A 24,320-nucleotide genomic window follows, 5' to 3' on the forward strand; every position below is an offset into this window, starting at 1 on the left:
TTCTTAGGGAATAAACTTATAGGAAGAAGAAACGCACAGATGAGTAATATGCTGTGTTTTTATTCAAGAATGCACAATCAGCTTGTGGCAGGGAACACAAAGGTATCGTAGGAAATGATACCCGCGAGCCCGTCTCACGTTGCTTCTTTGCGATTTCTCTTACGTAGGAATCATGTACGTACAGATGGACGCTCTCTTCAGATCACAGTTGGCAGTAGTCCACCGGCTGTTGTCTGCAGTGTGGATAGGAAAAGGATCATAGTAGATTAGTCCAGCAGGATAAAGATAATCCCAGTTTTTTATTAGGTGTCTTATCAATTTTATGTGACACAGACAGTACTCTATAAAGCTTTGTTTAAAAGGTGCTTTTATGACACATGCCTCACAAAAGGAACCCTTGTCTAATATAGCACTCATGACTGAGATGAATAAGAAGATCAGGCATTTTAGTTGGCAAACTATTATTATTTTTAAGTCTCTTACAATTTGAGGCGGGAAAAGTTATAATATAGAACCACTGCCTTTCAGTGGTAGAATCCATAATTCAAACGCTGCTCAAAAAAATGAAATGAACACTCCTTAATCAAGTCAGCTAAACTTTTGGTCTGGTCAGTTCGGTAGCAGAGGGGCTTGTTAATCAGCTTCAACTGCTTGGTGTTTAACAACAGGGGCAACAATGAAACAACTGCTAAAAAAAGGAATGTTTTCACAGCTGGAGACCACTGATGGTTTTTTTTACTATTTTTCACTAGTTTTGCATTTAGCTAGGCTCAGTGTCACTACAGCTAGAATTAGGTGAGACTTGGACCCTACGGAGGTTGAACAGGCAGTCCAATTCCTCCAGGATGGCCCATCAATCACGCCATTGCCGGAAGGCTTGGTGTGTCTCCCAGCACAGTCTGAAGCATGGACGAGATTTCAGGAGACAGACAGTTACTCTAGGAGGGCTGGACAGGGCAGGGGAAGGCCATTACCCCTTAAGAAAGACTGATATCTGCTCTTTTGTGAAGGAGGAATGGCATGAGCACTGTTAGAGCTACAAAATGACCTCCAGCAGGTCACTGGTGTAAATGTCTCTGTCCAAACAATCACAAACTGACTTCATGAGGGTGGTCTAATGGCCTGACGTCCTTTAGTGGACCCCGGTCACTCCTCAGCACCATGGAGCCTGATTGATATTTGCCACAAAATGCCAGAATTGGCAGATCCGCCACTGGTGCCCTGTGTTTTTCACAGATGAAACCCTGAGCACATGTGACATATGTGAAAGCGCCTGGAGAACGTTGCTGTAACATCATTCTGAATGACAAGTTTGGTGGTGGGTCGAGAGAGGCACACAGACCTCTACAGACTTGGCAAAGGCACCCTGACTGCCATTACAGATTAGGATGAAATACTTGGGTCCACTGTCAGATCTATACTGGTGCATTGGGTCCTGGATTCCTCCTGGCCTGTGATGAGAGTATGCAGGCAGTTCTGCATACTCTCACTTGCCTGACCTAAATCCGACAGAACACCGTGGGGACTTTATGTTTTCATCCATTAGATGCTGCCAGGTTGTACCTAAGGCTGTCCAGGAGCTCAGTCATACCCAGCCCCCAAATGTCATCTCATTAAGAGCATTTCCCTAGCATTGTCAGGTATGCTTACAAGCCAATACAAACTACAGATTGCCGTTCTGAGGTACTGCAATTAATTACTTTGATATTTTGGTGTGGCTTTGAATTTAGCCCCCTGTAGGTTGGTAATTTTCAATTCCATGAAACGACGTGCATCCCTTCATTCCTAACACATTAACCAGTCCATATCAGTATAGATCTAATCTTATCTGATGTGTTACCAAAGTGTTGCTTTAATTTTTTTGAGCAGTGTATAAAACAGTACTGTACTTTTGCAAGCAGGCTATTAAAGCATAAAACGGCAATATCGAGGTCTAAAGTTCAATGCCATTACCTAACAACTCACACCAAATTAAGTGAGGCTGTAGCTACAACACAAAAGTGCTGTATTATGGTGGGGTCTTTATCTTACAACATAAAGAGCCTTCAAGGCAACTGTTGCTGCAATCTGGCACTATAAAAATAAAACTGAATTGAATTTAAAGCAGAGGTGTTTCAAAGTTACTCTCTGGAAAATGCTGGAATAAATTAGTAATTAGTGTGAGAGTAGCGTGGTTCTTACCTAGCTCAAACATCTCCACACAGACAGGTTTGTCAGTGTGAATGTTGGGGTAGCCTGGCATCCAGTCGCTAAAACCCCACTCTGACCCGTCCACCCATGACGCCTCTTGGTTCTGTGGAGTGCAGAATACATATGAAAGGTTAAAACAAAATGTAGTCTTAAATAACCCAATTGTTTGTAAACTGTCAATAAAAATAAAATGTTAGCATATGAGACCCTTTCTATGAAGAAAAGTATGGCTAATATGACCATATTACCACTTCACTTGTTTTAAAACATCACTTAGTCACAGGACACAACAATTGCAATACTTTAAGATAAAAGTTTGAAGGTCAATGTCTCATCAAGGTAAGAATAACACTATCAGTCCTGCTGATAAGATATCTGATGACACTCTCCTTGGCCTCCATTCATTGACACAGCTCATGACCAGACTGCTGGCATTACAGCCACTAAGAACTGGAGTAAAATTGTGGTATAAGTAAGTAGAGAACACCCTGAAAAACACACTGTTGTTTTAGCACCACATGTTTTGAGAAAACCTTATATACCTATATAGGTTGCCAATTAACATGATAAACTTGCCGTGGCTGTGGCTCCCAGCCAGGTTAGCACAGGGCTCTTCTTACCACCCTTGGTCACCAGGGAAATCAGATGGGAATGCAGATCACCACTGGTTACAGAAGCAAGCTCGGCATGTGGGGCAAGAGTTCTGCATTTGGCCTGTAGATTGAGAAACATTTAATTTACATCCTTTAAATGAACAGGGGATTAGCTTTTTATATGTTTTTGGAATGGTACATAGTCTAACCTGAGCATCCTTGAAGGACAGCGGTGTAGGGTTGAACTCATAGCACTTGTTGTTGATAATCTCCCCCTGACATGCCACTTTTGCTCTTTGGATGAAGCTGTAAAAGGGCTCGGTTCCCTGTCTGAAGCCTCTTTGGAGAGGCAGAAATGGTTCGGTTCCCTGTCTGAAACCATCTCTGAGTTTCATAAAGGGTTCGGTTCCCTGCCTGAAGCCATCTCTGAGTTTCATAAAGGGTTCGGTTCCCTGCCTGAAGCCTCTTTGGAGAGGCAGAAATGGTTCGGTTCCCTGTCTGAAACCATCTCTGAGTTTCATAAAGGGTTCGGTTCCCTGCCTGAAGCCATCTTGGAGTTTCATAAAGGGTTCGGTTCCCTGCCTGAAGCCATCTCTGAGTTTCATAAAGGGTTCGGTTCCCTGCCTGAAGCCATCTCTGAGTTTCATAAAGGGTTCGGTTCCCTGCCTGAAGCCATCTTGGAGTTTCATAAAGGGTTCGGTTCCCTGCCTGAAGCCATCTCTGAGTTTCATAAAGGGTTCGGTTCCCTGCCTGAAGCCATCTCTGACTTTCATAGAGGGTTCGGTTCCCTGCCTGAAACCATCTGGGAGATGAGAAGGATTTTCCACACGGACCCAACTACCACCACTCCTTTGGACCGGAACATCAGCATCGGCTGAAAGACAAAAGACATTGGAAGTAAACAAGCTTCTAAAATCATAACGATACTCTAGAGGTGACTTAGAGGGTACATTCGCTAAGCTAAATGTGATCAAAATCATGTTAAACAGGTTATCATGTTCATTTCTTTGTTCATGATGAAAAAATACCTAACAATTTATTTTTAGTTAAACCTCAATAATGTCCTGGGACTGAATAGAAAGGCAAAGAGTCATTACAATAAAAAAAAATCATCCTGAGGGGGCTCAATAGCTCTACCAAATTTGAGAGGATAATATGTTAGTTCTTGAGATGTCAGCTACTGGCTGCCCTAATAGAGGATGACCATTAACCATTAACCATTTGGATTCATTCACTGGGGAACGTGAATAAATGTGAAAAATGTAATTTGAATCCAACCAAAAGTTGTTGAGATATTTCAGTCTTGGCCAAATTGGCCTGTGTCAGTAGGATCATGTAGGTAGGAGGTAAAAGTAAGCTCTGTACCTTGTCTAAAGCCATCAGGAAGGAATTGATGGACATCACTTGATGACTTCTTCAAACCTCTAGGGGTTTTGATTGGGACAGCTTGGAGGCCTGCAAAGGATTACAGTTACACTATATAACTATAATATACATGAAGCTGCATTTGCACACCCTGCCTTCGACACTGGTGTTCGACTTGATTAACATTATAGCACTAAGCTTGCCAGTTGATGGATACATAAATGTGTGGCCTTTTAGGTCAATTATTAACTATTGTGCAATGCTGATATATAGGCCACGACCTTTCTTTAACAGTGTGATAAATCAATGATAACGGTCAAAGTCTACGTTCTGTACTTCCATTAGGGAACTACAGAATGTTTACTGTCAGTTGTTTTGCTGCCAAGGCAAGAAACAACAGAGCCAACATTAATTATGTCAAGGACACCTCAAAATAAATAAAACATTTGACACTGACCAGCCAGGAAAGTTAATATATTGACTGAACCCTACTGATGTTTCACATAATTGTATTAGTTTTTAAAGATAATTGAAATATAGGGATGGAAGTTTGGATATCAAAATGTTTTTATATCTAGATCTGCTGTGTCGGAATTGCATGATTCTAAGATAAAATCTGTTCTGTATTTTGCACTTATTTCATGAACTCATCATAAACTGATATGTAGAGAAATAGGCCCCTCTTCCCCAAGGATTCGGGAGACTGTAACCTTCTTTATGTTGAAGATTAGGCTTAAGAAAGCGTTCTGCATTTAAACATTAGTCATTATTAATCTCGGCCTCTCTTCCACAGTGCATCTTTTGTCCTGTCTTTCTCCCATTACACCCAAGCGGTTGCGTAAAATTGCTGCCGCCACATGAGCCTCGTTCTGCAGGGGGTTTCTCCCTGTTAAAAGGGAGCTTTTCCTTCCCACCATAACGAAGTGCTTACTCAAAGGGGGTTGTTTAATTGTTGGGGTTTCTCTCTATTATTGCAGGGTCTTAACATTACAATATAAAGCACCTGAGGCAACTGTTGTTGCGACTTGGCAACAACATTTGCCTCAGAAACACATCATCTGAAAATTAGGTGAGCAGTAATGATATGAAACAAATATCTAGCCACAAATAAATAGGCAAGTTTTACTGCACCAGTGAAAGGTGAAGGCAGTGAGATCTTACCTGACAGTGCCAGGAGCAGTAGCACTAACTTGAACATCCTGTAAGGAAATTGGAAGAAAATGTTTTACTTCTTCTTCATAAGCCTATACAACCTACAAATGTATCCAGGCTCTCCTTAACGGAGTTGTTTTTAACCTCGTTTGTATCCTGCTTACCTGAGGCTGTAATGAGGAATGCTGCAGCAGTTCAGAAAGAAAAGGCCACCTATTAATATGTGTCTTTCTTGGTCATAAACCTTTTTAAAGAGATTACTGATTAATCTAATCTAAATCTCCTGTAGCTCTTTATTGACTGATATTTGATGACCTTTGCCTTCACTCTAAACTGATAAAGATTTGAACTCAGCACTAAATGTTGGCTGTCACTGTCAGCCACTGGCCTCTGACCCAAAGTTATCAAACACCTAGTTTTCCTTGACATCCTATGATACTGTATGCATTCTGTTTTCTAGGGCATGCAAGCATGTGAAGGGTGAATAGCACTTGGTTTAATCAAGGGAGCTCAATCAATATTTGTGAATGTGGACAGAGAGAGACGTTACAACAGATGGTAAACGTGACGCTGGAGGCCACTAAAGGTTGTTTTGGGGGTGACTGAGGTATTTCACAGACCTTTGATGTTGGTGTAGAGCGCTTGTTCAACTTTGTAACCCTGTAGCCATCAGGACATGGGGTGTAGATGGTGGTTAATATTCACTTTTTATTAGCAATGATTAAAAAGCGAGTAACTTCTAACTTGATTCTTCTGAAATGCCTCAGATTTAATATCTCTCGTGAACTCGTGGTGCTTCAAAGATGATTTAAAAAACAGTTCAAAAGTTCAAGGTCATTTTTGACATCACTGCGCTTCTTCGCTGGTCAGAGTAACGCGTGAAGGATTTGACCTTTATTAGGAAACACACTGAACTTTCTAGATGTCTATACTCACACACACGGCGGGGCGGTGACTCCGTAAGCAGCCCTCCACTCGGAGACGTGCTAACTCCGCACTACCGGCTGACGCGGTAATTTAAAACGAGCGTTAGTACAGTTTGATTGGCTAGTTTACACACTCACGTAAGCGGGCACGGGGACGTTTGTTCTTACCGGAATCAAGTTAGCGCCAATGACTTTCAAACTAAAAGCAAAATAATACATTTCTAATCATGAAGGGAAGCCAAGACGTTTGTTTTTTATTAACTCCCACTAGGATAACGGTCTTATTTTATTTTAAACTGTGGGTATCAAATTATTATCCATAGATGGACACAATATGTTAGTAGCTAAAACTTTTATTTTGACGACATGGCAGGAAGTTGTACTGTGCCTGATTGATCTTTGTTTGTCAGGAACTACACACAGAGAGTCATGTTTGCGATTTGACTGCATAACCCTGGGCGGTGTTGATAGTTATCTGTCAACTTTGTGTTTTGTTGTGGAGTATCATTGGTGCTCCACTGCGTTGTCAGGTGATTGATTTGGGGTCTTAGACAACAAGCAGTTGCCATATGTTTCACGTTATGCAATGACAGTGACAGAGTGACTTTTTGCAGCTAAAACAAGCTAGCCCCACTAGCCTGCTCGATCGGTTCAGTCAAACTTCTTTAGGTCTCTGCTGAGAAGTTACGCGCTCGACAGGTGTCTGCCATTCGCAGCTCGTAAATCCTCTCCGCTAGTTTTCCAGCTTCATTTTTGTGCTTCAAATGGCTTTGGTAACAACGTTAAGACGGCTGGTTCAGAATAGTCTACGTGAATATTCGAGGAAGGCGTCGGCAGTAACCTGGCCTACGAAACAAAGGAGTTTTTCCATCGGCACTCAGCCTCTCAGGTAGGTTATTTTACTAAAACACCCACTATTAACAGGACTCCCTAACCTGGTGATGGATTGAGCCGCACGCCAAACTCCAGTCAAAAAATGTGCAATTTATTGGGGCTCTTCTTTCCAGCGCATTCCTGGCATGCAAAATCATGTAGAAAAGAATGTCCCTTTCACAGAGCAGGGTGTTTTGTGTCGTGCTGTTTCAAAACATTTGAAACTAGGCTCATGTTGTTTTTCAAAACGACAAAGCAGAAACACTTAAATTCCAGCCTAGCGGTGGGCCATTTACTTTAAGTCAGTTTAAATGGACAAGCGGGGAGAAAGCAAAGGAGAGGAAAGTCTACGTGCTTTTAGGTCTCAGGAGAACTAATTTGCAACTTAAATGTGCCAATATTCCAATATGTGTTGAAATACTGAGGGGCGAAATGTGTAGTAAAATATATGTGAGTGTGTAATTGGGTTGATGAGGCAAGATGAGTCTTAATATTAGTTCCTAGAAAAAGTGGTGCTTGAAGTCAAAGTGATTAAGAATACCACACGTGTGCAGCTGATGTTTTTAGGAGCAGGCTGAAGCCTCACGTGTCCCCAAGGTGAAAGTGAGCCATCTTCCCACTCAGGTACAAGGCTCTTACCACAGCTGGGCTTCCCAGTGCCAGCCACCCTGTTGGAGCGCACCATGACTGTTGACCTTGTGCTTAGGTTGAAGGTTTGTTTTTTGTTTTCTCCAGGCTTGCCTTAAACTGACTGACACTGTCCTTGTGTCCTCACGTCGCCCTCCCTTAACTAACCAGTTTAACGTGATTGATGCCAAGTGCGAGTGTGTTTGTCCTGAGAGGTCGTGCAGTGCAGGGCCCTTTCAGGAAAGAGCATGAACAAGGTTTTGTTTTTAAAGCGGATTATAGGGGGCTTGTGCGTTAAATCTATGTCGTAGGTACGTCATTACCCCAAACCCCTCTGAAACTACATCGTAACCTGACATGCACTTTCCTTGAAATCTCAGACCATAAAGGACTTATAAATGGGAAATTTTAGAAAGTAAAGCGATCGATTGCATTTTATATATTTGTGCCATATCCATCCATCCATCCATCCTCAAAAGTGTCAAAACAGCAGGGCCATTTAAAAGCAGGAAAGTCCATCACAGGATTTTCAGACACACTGGGCACAGCCACTATGTCAGTACAGAACATCCTGAAAAGGAATGAAACCTCTTGCACTGAGCTACATGTATTACATGGATTGGCTTGTCCAAGGATGGCAACAATAAGGCTTGGAGAACAGCGAGAGGTCATACTGCAATTTGCACTCATCAGCTGTAAAAATCTGAAAGCCTGAATGGAATTTGCAGAACGAGCAGAAGTCTACAAAAAGTTATTGTTTAAGATAAGATAAGATAAGATAAGATAAGATAAGATAAGATAGAACTTTATTAATCCCTCGGGTGGGTTCCTCTGGGAAATTCGACTTCCAAAAAGCACAGCAACGACCGAAGTTACAGTTACAGAATTGTTATATATATATATACACACACACACACACACACACACACACACACATATATATAAATACAGAGACAAATATAAATAAAATATACAAAGGGGATAAATAGAATAAATAGGAATAAAAAATAAAAATACAAGTGAATTGCACATTTCAAGTATTGAGTCTATTGCACTGTTGACTATTTACAAAAAGTATTGCACAAGGTATTGTACAGTGAGGTGAAGAGGCACTACAGCTTAGTTGTTCCCCCCTCCTTTGTCCTCCTGTCTCCCCTCCCTCTCCCCTCCAGAGAGGAGTTAAACAGTCTGATGGCGTGTGGGACAAAGGAGTTTTTAAGTCTGTTAGTTCTTGTCTTGGGGAGAAGCAACCTGTCACTGAACAGACTCTTCTGATTGTTTATGGCCGTGTGCAGAGGATGCCCAGCATTGTTCATAATGTCCATCAGTTTCTTTAATGTCCTTTTCTCTGCCACTGTCACCAGAGTGTCCAGCTTCATGCCGACCACAGAGCTAGCCCTCCTGATCAGTTTCTCCAGCCTGGATGAGTCCCTCTTTGCTGTGCTGCTCCCCCAGCACACCACAGCATAGAAAAGTACTCCAGCAACCACTGACTGGTAAAACATCCTCAGGAGCTTCCTGCAGATGTTAAAAGACCTCAGCCTCCTGAGGAAGTACAGTCGGCTTTGGGCTTTTTTTATACAGGTGCTCTGTGTTGCATGACCAGTCCAGTTTATTGTCCACCCACAGCCCGAGGTACTTGTACTTGTTGACCACCTCCACCTCCTCCCCCTCTATCTGAACCGGCAGTGGACCTTCTCTGGACCTCCCGAAGTCCACAACCAGTTCCTTAGTCTTTGAGGTGTTGAGTTGCAGGTGGTTTGTGTGACTCCATGCGACAAAGTTCCTCACCAGACTTCTGTACTCTTCTTCCTGATCATCCCAGATACACCCCATGATGGCTGTGTCGTCTGCAAACCTCTGAATGTGGCATAATTCAGAGTTGTAGCAGAAGTCAGAGGTGTACAGGGTGAAGAGAAGAGGGGACAGCACAGTTCCCTGTGGTGCTCCTGTGCTGCTGACCACAGTGTCAGACGTGATGTCCTTCAGCCTGACGTACTGTGGTCTGTCGGTGAGGTAGTCGGAGATCCAAGCCACCAGGCAGGGGTCCACCTCCATCCTGTTCAGTTTTTCCTGAAGCATACAGGGCCGGATGGTATTAAAGGCACTGGAAAAGTCAAGAAACAGGATCCTGACCGTGCCTTTTCCCCCATCCAGGTGTGAGTGGGCTCTGTGTAGGAGGTACAGGATGGCATCCTCCACTCCGACACCCGCCTTGTATGCAAACTGTAGTGGGTCCTGGGCATGTTGTACCTGTGGTCGGAGGAAGTTGAGGAAGAGCCGCTCTAGAGTCTTCATAAGATGTGACGTCAGTGCCACCGGTCGGAAGTCATTCAGCTCATTGGGTCGGTTCTTTTTGGGGACCGGGACGATGCAGGATGTCTTCCATAGGGCGGGCACTCTCCCCAGTCGCAGACTGAGGTTGAAGACTCGTTGTAGCGGCTCCCCAAGTTCAGCAGCACACGCCTTTAGCATCCTTGCCAGTTTACAGAGAGCTAATCTGGAGAAGTCCTTTATTAAGAGAGGACTTTAACCAGATCTTAACCTAAATTAACCCACACTTCACCTCCCGAAGAGAAGCATGAAGGGAGAAATTGGTATGATGTTGGGAATTTAATTGCAACAAAATAAAAGCATTAAGCTATCTGTCATTTAAAAAAATTGTAGGAATATGAGAAATGGGTGTACTGATTTATTGATTTTTCACTCAGGTTCTTGTGTAACTTGAAGTACCCCAGTCTTTTCTCCCTGTCTCTTCCTTAAGAACGGCTTCTTTGTGACAGCCACATTTACACTGAGAGCTTTTGTGATGAGGCTTCATTGGACAGTAGATGGATGAAGGTCCATCTATCAGGTCCTGTGTCAGTTACAAGGTCTGGACTGAAAATGAGTGAGAGAGCAGCCAAAGCAAACTTTGAAAGACCTTCAGAAAATCTGAAGAACTGCTGTGAAAATGACAAGTCTGGCTCCTTGGAAGCAAAATAAAATAAACATGGAGGGTAGCTTAAGACTTTTACACAGAACTGTAATTAGATTGGTTGCAGCAGATGGCCGCCCTCCCTCAGCCTCCTACTTCCTACTGTCACCAACTGCTTGCTCATAGGGGGTCGTCTGATTGTTGGGGTTTTCTGTATTATTTTAGGGTCTTTACTATATAACCTTGAGGAAACTGTTACTGTGTTTTGGTGATATATAAATAAAATGGAATTGATTGTAAATAGCAGAGAATAAAAGTGCTGATTTCATGCACACAAGTCTTCAGTGCACAGCACACATATACCCCCCACCATGCAGAAGAAAGGTGGTTAAAGAGAGCTAGACAAGCTTATTTCAGGATGACTTAATGAGCTTCACTATGGACCAGTATAATGTAAATGATGAGTATTTACTCATTATCGAATAATGAAATTATAAGTTTAGAAATTAGCATAATAGGTTGACCTCAGTGTTGGCATCCGGTATCAGTTTTTAGACTAAAACTTGGGACTTGGCAAAGTTTGTGCTGTAGTTTTCTCTTAGAGTGATAGACAGGAAAATTCATTTGTACGTGTTATTTTTAGGTCCCTGCTGTTCCTTCATTGTGGCCTTATGCTGTAAATGTAGTTAAATATTGGATATCATGGGATAGACCCCGCAACCCTGAAAATGATAACCAGAGAAGGATGGATGGTTAAACAAGTTCATGATCTCTTTGTGTGTGTTTCTTTACTCTTATTCTTTAGGATGCAGGTGGGCGGAGCTTGTATGATGCAGTTTACATGAGATGAAATTTTAGGGATCTCATTATCTGTAGCTGTTGGTCATGAGTCTCCACCACAGTAACAGTATATGACAGAAAATAAGGAACAGTAGATGTTCTCTTTAGGGCACTGAGCCATCTTTTGACTTGAATGTAACTATCAGTAGTGGCCACCAGAGGGCAGTGACCTCTGGCAGTTGGACTGTGCAGTGCTATGTAGGGGAAACTGGATAACGTACGTAAAATACGTAAAACCTGTAAGTTTATCAGTCCAACAGTTGGGTTCCAGTGTTCCTGTCAATCAAACTAAGGTCATGGTTTTTTTTGTCTCAGATCGGACAACAAGGTGACGGTCAACTTCATCAACCGAGACGGGGAGAAGATCACAGTGAAGGGATTGCCTGGAGATTCTCTGCTAGACGTTGTCATCAATGAAGACCTCGACTTTGATGGTTTTGGTACGCACAGAGCGAGTTTCACAGGCCTGGACTTATCAGAGAGCTGCATGTATGTGCGTGAGCTACTTCTCATCCATTGTGTGGAGTTCTAAAGGTGTGTGTGTGTTGTAGGAGCGTGCGAGGGAACACTGGCGTGCTCCACATGCCATCTGATCTTTGATGAGGAGATGTATAAGAAGCTGGGGCCCATCACAGACGAGGAAATGGACATGCTAGACTTGGCCTACGGCCTGACTGACACGTAAGGAAGCACACGTGAACACTCACAAGGCCACTGTGCTAAACTGTCATTACACTGATTTTAATTGATGTGATAGTTTATCGACACTCTGCTTATATAACTGCAAGGCCATGTTTTAAATAGTGTTTGGAGAACGTGGATCTTGGCTATGTCAGCTTTTGTGTGATTCATTCTTTCTTTTTGTGTTAATTGAAGGCAAGTGATTGGATAAATGATTAGAGGCTGAAGCTTTTATCACAGTAGTCCTACAGCCTGGCTGATGCAGAAGAATCAGTTCTGGTGGATTTGTCAGGGCTGATCAGTTAATCATTGAGAGACAAAGGACTAAACATGAGAGCTTTCTTTCACTTGGGATATCAGCTTTATTTGCAAACAATGTTGGACACTGTTGTTAAAGCAGCTTTCAGTTTCAAAGCAAATGGCACATTCATGGCTGTCTAAAAATGAGAAGCATCCTTCATCAGACTTGAATTTAACATGCTTCTCATCTCCCCTCCCCTTTGCAGATCTCGTCTGGGTTGCCAGATCTGCTTGACGAAGTCTCTGGAGGGAATGGTAGCCAGGGTTCCAGAGAGTGTAGCCGACATCCGACAGACCAAAGATGGATCATCTTAACAGGAAACATGTGGCTGAGAACATGAGTGTAGAAAGTGAGGGTACAACACATGCGCACAGAGACGATGGTAGGTGGAATCTGTCAGTACTGCTGTGGGCTGCCATAGAACTCTTTCCCACTTTCTTTTAATAATAAAGTCATAGCCTACTAAAGTGAGCTCTCAAAAACCAGGAAGCTCAAGTATGCAACTTTGACTTTCAAATTAATTTTTTTATAGAATGTAAACCTGCAGTACGCAAGATTTTTTAGACTAACAAGGCTGTAATGCTCAGCTTACAGGAGAAACCTGCAGCCCTTAGTGTGGAATCAAAATATTTATGAGATATAAACTGCTGTCTGTTCTGTTTATTTGAATCACTGCCTGGGGAAAAAAAAAAATAAAAACGTTACTTACTTGTTGTACCTTTTCTTCCTGCCCAACTTCCTAATTGTGACTAAATTTACAATGTGAGCTCACGTTTATATCTCAGCACAGAGCTGGACCTTCTGGAAATGTACACACTTCCTCACATGAACAGTTAGTCATGTTGGCGGAGGACCCAAACTGCCAAAAGAAATGTGACTTGGTATGTAAAATCATGTAGAATCATAAACCTCCCATATCACACTTTGACTGATTTCAGTTCAAAGTGTCAGGTATTTAAAAAAAAAAAAAAAAATTATGCCAATTTTGTCAGTTTTTCTAAACACTTTAATAGTTTTGTTGCATTTACTGGAATTCTTTTTTTTTTTTTTTTCGGAACTTTTTGATTTTGGTATTTTTGGACTTCCATAAATGTCGACTCAACAAGGCTGAAGGAAAAGGTGGTACGCCTCACTGAAATGTTCATGTATTGAACAACAAGAAGTTCAACACCTTACAGATTTCTTCTGCTGTCCCCTGAAAAATGTTTGTTATTTTTGATCAGATTCTTCATGTAACCTTAACAATTTCATCTTGTTTGTGTACACACAACCATCTGCGTTAAACAATGAAAGAAAAATAATAAAACTTCCTCTTTCTAACAGCGTGCTGAACTGTTGGTTCTTTAATGTCACGTTAAATGTGCTGTTTGTACAAAGAAAAAAGGACAAAGGGATCCATTCCCATGAAATCTCCCCAAATTAAAGCAGTAAGCACACAATTAATTTCAGCTCATTTTATTTGCATATGCAAAAATATAGTGACAGCGTATAAATACATGTACATATATAACAAGGAGGCAGTAGACAATATTAGGAAGCAACAGTCCTGTGGCCTGTTTCGGTGTTTTAAGCTGCATAAGATGTAAAGCTCATAAAACATTAATTTCAATCAGTACAGGCTTATGTGAACAGCATTGTTGGCAACAAAAACAAAACAAGAAGCTCTAAATGTTGCTGCTGCAGTCGTCAGTATCACAGCAGGCTGATGTGAGTGTTAATGCCAAGAAGCATTACAAATGCACACATGAACAAACACACACATCCACACATGTGCAATAACCTTTTCTGGCATCGTTGTATTTTTACTCAGTTGTATATAGCATTCGTATTCTATTTTTATCTTATTGTATATTTTTATTCTATTTTATTCTACTGTATATAGTATATTATTTTATTCTATTCTGTACAGTTGTGTACTGTATTTATTCTTATTGTATTCTAATTTTTGCGTCATAACTTTTGCACTGTCCACTTCCTGCTGTGACAAAACAAATTTCCCACGTGTGGGACTAATAAAGGTTATCTTATCTTATCTTAAATGAACTGCTCAGCTGACTGTAATCAGAAACGTCTCCATGTTAATATTTATCCAAACACTACATCTGTTCACTAAAAAGCATTAACGCTGGAAAATAGTTAAGCTGCTAACAGTCGACATGATCCCGAGCAATGCTTGATTTCTGGGGAGCATTCTTCACATATACAGGATATACACGTACGGTTTGTTTAAATATACTGAATGATGTCATGCTTTTATACCTTTCCAACATGTCACAAACTAGTCTACCTACACATTTACGATACTTCTGAGTATTGTAAACAACTGAGCTGAAGCCAAACTACCGATCAACACACAGACTGAGCTGTAGTTCAGAACCAGACTATTAAAATGTAGAGGCAAAGTCACAGTGTGTACCCAGGCTGCATTTACACTATTTATAATATGACTATTAATTTCAATAAACATGATTGTACCACCTGCTTTCTGCAAAACTGTGGTTGAAGTAACATGTGATACCAAATACTGCATGTTGCCCATAATCTGTTTAGGCTGCTTGGGTGGGACTTGAACCAAAACAACACAGTTTTTCTGAGCTGCAGTTAACCAGAAGGCATTTCTCTGAGTGAGTCTTTGTTCATTATGAAGAAGGCAATGCCAGGTGTGTTTTAGATTGGCAGGTTTTAACTTTGGCCTGATGTACATTGGAAAAAATAAAAAAAAATCAAGACAAATTTTTCTGCTTTGATCAGAATGAATGTTATTTGAGCTTATTGGTTATACATTAGAACACTTTTTGCATGTGTAAACCCAGCCTTTAGGACATTTAAGCAAAGGGTTAGGGGGAGATTCACTTTACTTTATTGGCATTAAGCACTAAGCAAAAACTCAAACACACTTTTACTTTTTGCTCCATGTCCACCTTAGCCAACAGATTACATTTCATGTGGTGTTCCAGATAGCAAAATGCTCCCAGTGACACCAAAGCCTTAGTGTGTGATGACGGAGTTCATTTTAAGGTTATGATACGACCACTGTGCTGAAACTGAAATGCTCTGTTTGTTCCACTTGTTGGAGCGATGCTGTACTTCAGTTTGTTTTCACCAACTCATCAAACGTAGGATTCTTCAGCAAACAGGAGCTGGTCAAAGTCTGGCTCTGCTGTGGGATCGCTGCATCTCTTCACCCACTCCCTGCGGCTCTCCACCAGGGCAAGCGCCACCTGGTGGCTGCTCTGGGGATTGCTTTGGGGGTGAGAGGAGAAGTAGTCCCGCACTGCTTTGGTGGCACAGGGGGAGAGGCAGTAACGGGCCTCTGATGTGCCTCCTTGTGAATCCACCCCGGACACTTTCAACCCCGGGTCACTGGGCAACCTTTCCCGGGTGAAGGTGGCGGCTCGGTCCACAACTTGACGTCCCGGTTCGGAGCCGCGGCGCTGATATAGCCGGGCGTTGTGGTCCTGCTCTGTGGATTGAGACTTGGGTCGCTTGAATAGGGACAGTGATGGCCCCCCGTGCTTGTAAAACACAGACGGCAATGGCTGCTTCTGTTCAGTCACATCACTTTGCACAGCACACTTCTGGGCGCTGGTATCACTCCTGGGATTTTTCTGTCTTAAAGTTATTGGGGCCTCTGGGGAATGGAACCAGGCAGATTTAGGGAACTGGAGGTTTCCTGTAGAGTGATAGTGTGAAGGGGGACTGGAGGAGTCCTGCTTGAGGAGCCCTGCTTTTCCCTTCACATGGCTCCCTCCTGCTCCACCTGCATCTTTGGGAGGTCTACAGGATGTTCTGGGTTTGGTTTGGCTGCCTGAGATCAGGTTTGCAGCTCCTTTCTCACCTGCTTTTCCTTTTTCTGGTTTCCCAGGTGTGAGCGACTTATCAGAAGGCCCTCCCTGGGTGGAGACAAAGGTAGATCACATAAACAACTGTTGGAAGTTTTAGTTCTTGAGCTTTGAGAGCTAATGTAGTCCAGAGAATCTAACCTCTAAGGTTCATCTATTCATCATTCAGGCTCTTCTAACTCCATCTTACAGTCTTTATACAGTAAGGGGAGCTGGTTCAGGCAAGTTTCTGAGGGAATATTGCTTCCATCTGTTACTTGGTCAGCTTTAGGTCAAACAGTCCAAAAAAGTTTCTAATATTATCAATACTCGTAATAATGCAATACAACAGGGATATAAATAAAATTGAACTGAATTATGGCAAACCTTGACGTGGACAAAACTGTTGGTAACTTTCCATTATAGAAAGAAAAACCCACAACAGTCACTGCAATAACTTGAAAAGGACACAAGCAGTATCCATTCATCCAGAGTAATAATTCATATTGGTTTACTGAAAATTAACCGCTCCAGCGGTCTCAGGTTTGAAGGGTGCACGTTAAACTTTAGTCACAGGAACATCAAGCTGTGTGGAGTTTTATAGCCTTTAACCACAATTCAAAAGTGGTCCACACATCAGGGGTGTCAGTGGTGTTCGGATAAAGTTCAGCAGAGGATAAAGTCTAGGCTAGGTGAGGTGTTATCCAAATAAATGTTCCAGCTATCTGGCACCAGAAACACTAGTTTGTCTCATTCATGTCACCAGTGTAACACAGCACTTCATTTTTGTATTAAGCTGCCACCTGTCACACAAAACAGCTCCCCCAAAAAGGTTTTGGACAAAGTGAATGGTTGCCTGTAGGTCAGTGGTGTGAGACGTTTACATGGTGGGCCACATACAGCCCGCTTTGATCTTAAGTGGGCCGGACAACTGAAACGCTGCTTTCTGTCAGTGTAAAGAAGTCACATATTTAACTGTTTTTCTGCATCATAAAGAGAAAGCTGCTGTCAGAAAGGAAGACCTGTCAGCATAACTATTTGGACTTAAATTGTAAGAATTAAATGTGTAAAATTACAGAAAAGGTTCTCTTAGCTGATCGCCCAGACTGTCCAGTTTTTTTTGTCTTGTTATTTTTTTAACTGTAGTCATAAAAAAACCCCAGACGTTTCTATAGTAGAAGGTGAAAAACAGAAACTTTTCTGTCATTTAATTGTTTATTGTTTAATGACTTTGTGTAGTATGAATGTTCATAAATTATAAGTCCAAGATTTCTGCTTGTGCTTGCTTGTGATGTGCCATGGCTCTGTGCTACATGCAGACATTTCTGCATCTCTGCCATTCAAAGACACTTTGCATATAGTTTATTTTATATAACATTCAGTACAGAACTCTACATTTTCAAGAAAGCAATTTTGTAATCAGTGTTTTCATAAAAGCCTTATTTTTATGCATTTATTAGGGAGAACACACGTGAGGTTTAAGGCCTGGACAAGTTTAAAACCTTTTGTCCTCCACAATGGAAAAGTGCCTAATTGTTTGACACTCCTACTGTAGGGTTGTCAGAACAAATAACTAAACTGCTAGTGCTAGTGCTGCTAATGGTAAGCATATACTTGGCTTTGGTTCTCTGGATCGAAACTTCAATTCCATTCAATTAAATTTTATTTATACAGCACCAAATCACAACAACAGTTGGTTCAAGGTGCTTTGTATTGTAAGGTAGACCCTATAATAATGCAACAGAGAAAACCCAACAATCATATGACCCCCTATGAGCAAGCACTTTGGCGACAGTGGGAAGGAAAAACTCCCTTTTAACAGGAAGAAACCTCCGGCAGAACCAGGCTCAGGGAAGGGCGGGGCCATCCGCTGTGACCGGTTGGGGTAAGAGAAGGAAAACAGGATAAAGACATGAAACTTGAAATGAGGATCCATTTTTTAAAGTGTTACCTTCCTTAATCACAACTTTTTACAGGCAAGCAGTCCACACAGCAGAACTAAAGTCAAAATACTTGCTATTGCCATGTTTCACAGCTCACTAACAGCATCTGGTTGATACTGCCCTCTGGTGGTGTGTTGTTGCAGTGCATTACACAATACCTTCTGGGGTAGCAGTTAAACAGTGGGCGTAGATGTTTTTAGATCTTTTTCCCTCAAGAAACATTCCTAATTAGAGGCCACATTTCAAATGAGAGAGCGAGATCTTAATGATTTGCCTGGATACATTTAAAGGTACAAAGTACAGCCGGAACTTCATTCACAAACTATGTTTAAAAAAAACCCCCACTTATGTTAAACTATGTTTAATGTCCAGAAAGATTTTTAGGACATTAAATCACACGGGTTGATTCTTCACATTTTTTGATTGCATAAATTCATTTTGAAATTCTGGTAGGAAAGGAAGGGTGTGTGACTTGAACACAAAGGTTCCCTGGTCAACTACTGGAAGAGGATAAGGAACTGTAATCCACTGGAAGAGGTCAAATGTCACTGACCAAAAGCAATTCAAAACAAAGGCATATGATTGAACACAACATTTAAATGGGACTGCATTTAAATGTTTTGTTTTGAATATGATATGGGATGAAAATGTGGATTTGAATAATTTTACACCCAAACTGCGGTTTTACATAAAAACATCACATACCACTGCTTCACTTACTGCAGTCTTGTCCTCTTCTTGCTTCTCCAAGTTGTCTTGTTGGGTGAGTGAAAGTCTCCGGTCTTTCTTCAGCCATGAATTTGGGTGGAGACCCCTACAGCCCATTAATGTCCCCCAGCTGACGGGTTCTTTGGGTGGGGAATTTTTGGGGCAAATCTCCTGCTCTGCATGTTCAGTGGAGGCCAGTACAGAGCTGATGGTGAGGGGTGTAGAAGGGACAGAGGTGGAAAGAGATCCAGAGGAGGAGTTGGATGGCAGATACGTCTTTTTTGGGTAAAGGCCCCTTCTGGTTGCCCAGGTCTGGTCACCACTTAGGGAGTCTAGAGAATCAGGGGAGGAGCGGGTTGGTGCAGGGGAGGTGGGGGTGGATGAGAGGCTGGAGGAGCTGGCTTCCAACCCAGACTCACCTCCATACCTCCTATTTTGAACTCTGGAGTACATTCTGGTGACTGTGTGGTTGCTAGGCTCCTTGGAAAGCTCTTCCTCACCGTCTTCATCCTCACCAGTGACACCATCTGTGCTGGCTGATGCGCATGGCCGAAACTTGGCCACATATGCTATAGCTGGTTCTGAACGCCGCCGCTGCATGTTCCGACCCTCTAGGGACAGCGACTCCAGGGTGGAAGAGGTGTCCACAGTTGCTGCATCCTGCCTGGGGCTGGAGAGGTCTAGTTCCTGTCTTCTGTGTCTTCCCAGTGGATTGAGACCTGGTTCTGGTGCAGTATCCTGGTCGTAATCACTGAATGTGAGGATGGAGTCCAAGCTGCCTTGTAGGGGTTTAGGCTGGAGGCACCTTCTGTTGCAAAGGCCTGGTGAGCCACCACTGCTGTTGTCTAACTCATTCTCGAGACTGTCATAGGATGAATCGGTCAGAGGGTAAATCCAGGATTCTGATAATCCCCAGGAAAATTATGGATAATTGGATAAGAAGAAGAAAAGAGAAGGAGGACACACTATAAGAGATGTATGTAGGTGGGTGGAAAACAAGAAGCATAAACAATATTGTTAAATACTCTATGCAGTGATGTTTTTGTTTTCTGAGACCTTTATAGAAACCACAAAGTCCTTTGTTCTTGACTGTCTGTGAAGACATTTGTTCACCTTTATCTTAATTCACCTTAATTTACCAAATCTGTACTTGCACTCCTCAGTGAAACTGGAATATACTTCTCGAAACAGAACAAAAGTTCGTGAGAGCTACAGAGGGAGGAGAGTAATATTTGCTGAATATAAGACACAAAGATACAACGTTACTAGCCTAACTTAAAACCTTTGTGAGCCTCTCACAAAAGCATCTTCATGTTGTTATTCAACACTGTGCACACAACGGTTAGCAACATCACAAAGCACTTCCATGTACTTTGTACAAAAATCTTTAGTATTTGATCATAAAATAAATAACATTACACACCGAAACAGCTTTTAAAATACAGCTGTTAATGGAATTCGGATTAAAAGTGCTAGATAATGCTACAATACATTGTTTAGGGTTTTAGGGTCTGTTTCTTTTCTTTGACTTTAATAAATACCTGTAGACTCACATGGCATGCAGTAAAACCAACACAAGAGCACTGTGTGCTAACAGGTATGCTCTTAAACACAGATTTCAGGTTTATATTAGCAGACTCATTTGTAATGAAGTAACTCTTCTTTGAATAAATATATTGGTCTACCTGATCAAGTAGCATTTATTTTGGGCAAGCAAGGCAATTAGTGCTTGTCCAGTGAAATCTAAAGATAGACCTCAATTAAAAAGTACTAAGTGAAAGCAGTTTATCTCCTTTCTTCTCAAACAGAACTCTGCTCGGTTCTCAGGATGTTTGCATCTATCCTTTGAAATACTGTCATCTTGTGGCCACAATTGGTTATAATCTTTTGAACATAGCACATCCCTCTTAGCAGTAACTTGATGATTGTCTGTAGCTGATTCATTTAGTGGACATCTGTAAATTGTAGCTACATCAAAATAACCTGGTTTACACTCCCTCAAATGGGCTCGGCACTCCTTCTTTAAATATTTATACCATGTCTATGTCATGAGGAACTCGTATGAGTATACAATGCATAAATGTATCAATTCAAATGCCATTAGACACACTTTATCCGTCAAATAATAGCACTCTTACCAATTAAGACTATAGACATTTTAAACAAGCATTCAAGCATTCAGTGGCAACACAATTATTCAGGGTGATGAATTAGACATAAAGATAACAGAAAGTTCATTAAAGGCTCTCCAACTTGTGAGAGTTTAGCCTTGAGCAAACATTTGTCTCATTTGTTTGGGTACCTGTTCCCATCTCCTCACTGTTGAGTCTCTGTGGAGGCCCTCCGAACAGGGAGGAGGGATCCTCTCTGAGAATCTCCTGACAGTGTTCAATCATGAACTTCACCAACTCACAAACCTACAGGCAGAGAAAAGTGGATACTAAGCCAGTGTAGTAACATAGGTCGGAATGCCAGTCTTCAAGGCTGCATGAAAGCACTTTAAGCATTTACAGTAAGCCAATTATCTGAGCAGCTACTTGATGTTACAAAACTTCATACTATGTGGAACATTTCTCAGACTTTGCTCCGTTCCCGTCCCAAAAACAAGAAGTCAAACTGGTTGGAAATGAGAGCTTTCAGCCTCTATGAAGCAGACATTCCAGTAAGAAAACCTTGAAGGTGTTTAGTGTTATGCTGCTCTGACTAACACAAAAACAACTTTCAGTTGACTGTTTAATCAACTTAATACGTTCTGTAACTAACATAGTAAAGACTTGAACGTGGGTTCATTTATCCTAGTCTCCATTAGGAAGATATTTTCCCCCAGACCAGCAGATCTGAAGTGGCAACTTCTCTGCTCTTTGTCACTGTTTTTGTTGTCTGCAGGTAAAAATAATGTTTTCCTTGTGAGTGAACTGTGAAGCTGCCCAGACTGATGTATTTAATTATGTTGCACTGATCCTACGAGTCAAAGTCATCATAGGAGTGACAAACTCTGTCTGAGGTTTGGGTCAATTTGCAAAGATGTTAAATTGATATTTCACCTTAGAGAAATTTTTTTGAACAGGGCCTTGAGGAGAGACTCAGTATGGCACAATTGCATTCATTTAGCAAAACTTTGCTAACAAAAATTCTGATGTGATGCTGTTGATCTTCCACACTCACCTTCTTGGTTCCTTCTCCCTCCACCTCAGGGCTACACGGCACTCCAGGTGGCCAGAGCATGCTGGGAGCAATGCACACTGACAGATTAAAAGTAGTCATTTGGTTCTCCTGGGCATTGCCTTGGATACCGTGAAGAACAGCCAGCAGGTAGCGTAGCAGGAGTGCGTTCTCTTTGGGCAGCCGGCAAATCATCCTTCAGGGAGACAAAACAGTGATTGTGTAAAATGTGTTTTAGCTCCTGTGATTAATGTTCAAGCAGTACAGAGCGTGTTGTATGTTACCTCTGTACATCTTGCACCTGCTCCTCCTCCTCCTCCTCTTCTTCCAGCACCTCCATCCAGTCTTCATGGAGCTCACAGCTCAACAAGCTGCCCGGGATGCTGCGCAGGAAATCCTAAAGACAAGCATGCACCAACAGTAAAAGAAGAAAGAACATATCAATCGTGAAAGGAACAATTTTTTGTTCCACATAAGAAACCCTTTTGCTCCTCCCTGAGCCTGGTTGTGCCGGAGTTTCTTCCTGTTAAGATGGAGATCTTCCTTCCCACTGTCGCCAAGTGCTTGCTCATATGGGTCCTGTGATTGTTGGGGTTTTCTCTTTATTATTGTGGGGTCTTTATAACATAAAGCCTCTTAAGTTGACTGTTGTTATTTGGCACTAACGAGCTCAAGCCTTTATAACATTACATAATCACACATTCTGATTACAGTTCTGAAGAGTTCATACAGATCATACATCCAATCCACGACAACCTGTTTCTCAACCGAATAATTGGGTCATTTTAGATCAAAAAGAGGAGTGATCTGAAGTGTCAAACTTGGATCTCCAAGGGCCAAAACCATGCACTCTGAATATACTTAGAAGGAGCTTACCACACAACAAACTCACAGCAAACAGTTTCAAAACCCTTAAAAAAAAAAAAAAAATCAATAAAAAAAGGGCAATTTAAGAAAATTGCAATACACCCTGATGCAAAAAAACATAATGACATTTTATTCTGATCTTGTGGATACATATCTACCTGTATCACCCTAACCCTCGAGGGTTGGTGTCCTGCAACTTTTCCATGGCTGTATCCCAATTCAGGGTCTGCAGCCTTAAAGGCCTCATTTTAAGGCCGATTACGTCACAGTGGCGCGCCGAAGGCTGTCCCAGTTCAAAGGCTGCTCGAAATGCGGCCCTCAAATGCGTCCTTCATTTCCCTGAATTTTAAGGCTGTGGCAGTGTAGACTTCGTGGCCCAACATATTCCACAATTCATAGCGCGGCAGTCGGTGTGGATAATTTTGTGGAGCGGCCGAAGAGTAAACTGTGAAAAGTAAGTACTAATAATAATAATAATAATGGATTGGATTTATATAGCACTTTTCAAGGCACCCAAAGCGCTTTACAATGCCACTATTCATTCACTCTCACATTCATACACTGGTGGAGGCAAGCTATGGTTGTAGCCACAGCTGCCCTGGGGCAGACTGACAGAAGCGAGGCTGCCATATCGCGCCATCGGCCCCTCTGGCCAACACCAGTAGGCAAGTAGGGTAAAGTGTCTTGCCCAAGGACACAACGACCTGGACAGAGAGCCCAGGGATCGAACCGACAACCTTCCGGTTACAGATGCGATTCCCAACCCCCTGAGCCACGGTCGCCCCAAGTACTGAATATTATGTCACTTATTTATGTGCAAATGTTTAATAATGAAGAACATTAAAACATTACTGTTGGCCACATGTCGGCAAACTTATTTGCCATTAGCGATGTTTGTACGTTCAGCTTTTACTTGCTTTTAAAGCCTTTAAAATATAATAATACAATAGCTGACCTTAATCTTACAGAGAATGTGATGATTTTGTGGATAATTAAAGTCAGTGATATATCCACAAACACAACAAGCTGAAAGTCAGTGATGCTGCTCGGTTTGCAGTCCTGAATATCACGGCACAAGTACGATTCACTGCACTGTTAATGTTAGCTATGTTATATTGCTGCCTCTGTTCGGTGGTGTCGAGCCAAACGGACTTAAATGTGTGTTTGAACGAGCTGACGGTTCATTCGTCAAGCTGAAAGAAAGATGCTTTAATCAGAGGAGTCACACATGTGTCCACTGTACCATCTGGGAACTCTTCTTGTTTAGCACTCGTAATAACACAAACACTAAATCCTCCTGTTTGTAGCAGTGTATACACCTGAGACTGTCACCTGTCTGTCTGTCCTGCACTCT

General features: G+C 42.0%; 3 protein-coding genes across 7 annotated transcripts in view; 1 reads left to right on the forward strand and 2 right to left on the reverse strand.

Annotated features, from left to right (window-relative positions):
* Positions 1 to 21: 21 nt before the first annotated feature.
* On the reverse strand, positions 22 to 6,494 carry LOC146681582 (uncharacterized). 4 transcript variants are annotated; one of them, XM_085448536.1, is made up of 8 exons: positions 6,395 to 6,494; positions 6,237 to 6,304; positions 5,310 to 5,347; positions 4,149 to 4,238; positions 2,993 to 3,657; positions 2,767 to 2,904; positions 2,182 to 2,293; positions 22 to 233 (listed from the first exon to the last, which is right to left on the reverse strand). In XM_085448536.1, exons 3-8 carry the CDS (start codon positions 5,344 to 5,346, stop codon positions 160 to 162), a joined length of 1,116 nt encoding a protein of 371 aa, XP_085304662.1. In that variant the 5' UTR covers position 5,347; positions 6,237 to 6,304; positions 6,395 to 6,494; the 3' UTR covers positions 22 to 159. The 4 variants fall into 4 exon arrangements, with proteins under 4 accessions (XP_085304662.1, XP_085304661.1, XP_085304660.1 ...); XM_085448535.1 differs by adding an exon at positions 5,465 to 5,485 and having other exon boundaries at positions 6,237 to 6,494; XM_085448534.1 differs by having other exon boundaries at positions 6,237 to 6,494.
* A 110-nt stretch (positions 6,495 to 6,604) lies between these two features.
* LOC146681583 (adrenodoxin-like) lies at positions 6,605 to 13,785 on the forward strand. Its single transcript, XM_085448539.1, has 4 exons — positions 6,605 to 7,115; positions 11,799 to 11,923; positions 12,035 to 12,164; positions 12,671 to 13,785. The coding sequence occupies exons 1-4, from the start codon at positions 6,991 to 6,993 to the stop codon at positions 12,777 to 12,779; spliced, it is 489 nt and encodes a 162-aa protein (XP_085304665.1). The 5' UTR covers positions 6,605 to 6,990; the 3' UTR covers positions 12,780 to 13,785.
* Positions 13,786 to 13,904: 119 nt separating this feature from the next.
* Positions 13,905 to 24,320, reverse strand: part of LOC146681584 (rho GTPase-activating protein 20-like) — a 33,981-nt gene continuing 23,565 nt past the window's right edge. The window contains exons 12-16 of one of the 2 annotated variants that reach the window (XM_085448533.1): positions 22,384 to 22,496; positions 22,103 to 22,295; positions 21,240 to 21,354; positions 18,950 to 19,839; positions 13,905 to 16,358 (exon numbers count right to left, since the gene is read on the reverse strand). In XM_085448533.1, the coding sequence (XP_085304659.1) occupies positions 15,576 to 16,358; positions 18,950 to 19,839; positions 21,240 to 21,354; positions 22,103 to 22,295; positions 22,384 to 22,496 (2,094 nt within the window). In that variant the 3' untranslated portion in view covers positions 13,905 to 15,575. Of the gene's footprint in view, positions 16,359 to 18,934; positions 19,840 to 21,239; positions 21,355 to 22,102; positions 22,296 to 22,383; positions 22,497 to 24,320 lie in introns of both variants that reach the window. The other variant, XM_085448531.1, reaches the window with a different exon arrangement.

The sequence above is a fragment of the Copadichromis virginalis genome, linkage group LG23, assembly GCF_057382275.1.
Source record: "Copadichromis virginalis isolate Kocher_CV1m ecotype Utaka linkage group LG23, C_Virginalis_male_GT1.1, whole genome shotgun sequence".
NCBI lineage: Eukaryota > Metazoa > Chordata > Actinopteri > Cichliformes > Cichlidae > Copadichromis > Copadichromis virginalis.

Bases quoted from the DNA above. Each gene is read 5' to 3' on its own strand.
- LOC146681583 (XM_085448539.1), top strand. From the start codon at position 6,991: ATGGCTTTGGTAACAACGTTAAGACGGCTGGTTCAGAATAGTCTACGT. The intron at 11,924-12,034 runs GTACGCACAGAG...TGTGTGTTGTAG, and splicing joins CCTCGACTTTGATGGTTTTG to GAGCGTGCGAGGGAACACTG. The intron at 12,165-12,670 runs GTAAGGAAGCAC...TCCCCTTTGCAG, and splicing joins GCCTACGGCCTGACTGACAC to ATCTCGTCTGGGTTGCCAGA.
- LOC146681582 (XM_085448536.1), bottom strand. From the start codon at position 5,346: ATGTTCAAGTTAGTGCTACTGCTCCTGGCACTGTCAG. The intron at 4,239-5,309 runs GTAAGATCTCAC...AATCCTTTGCAG, and splicing joins ACTGCTCCTGGCACTGTCAG to GCCTCCAAGCTGTCCCAATC. The intron at 2,294-2,766 runs GCAAGTTTATCA...TGCACTCCACAG, and splicing joins GGCTGGGAGCCACAGCCACG to AACCAAGAGGCGTCATGGGT.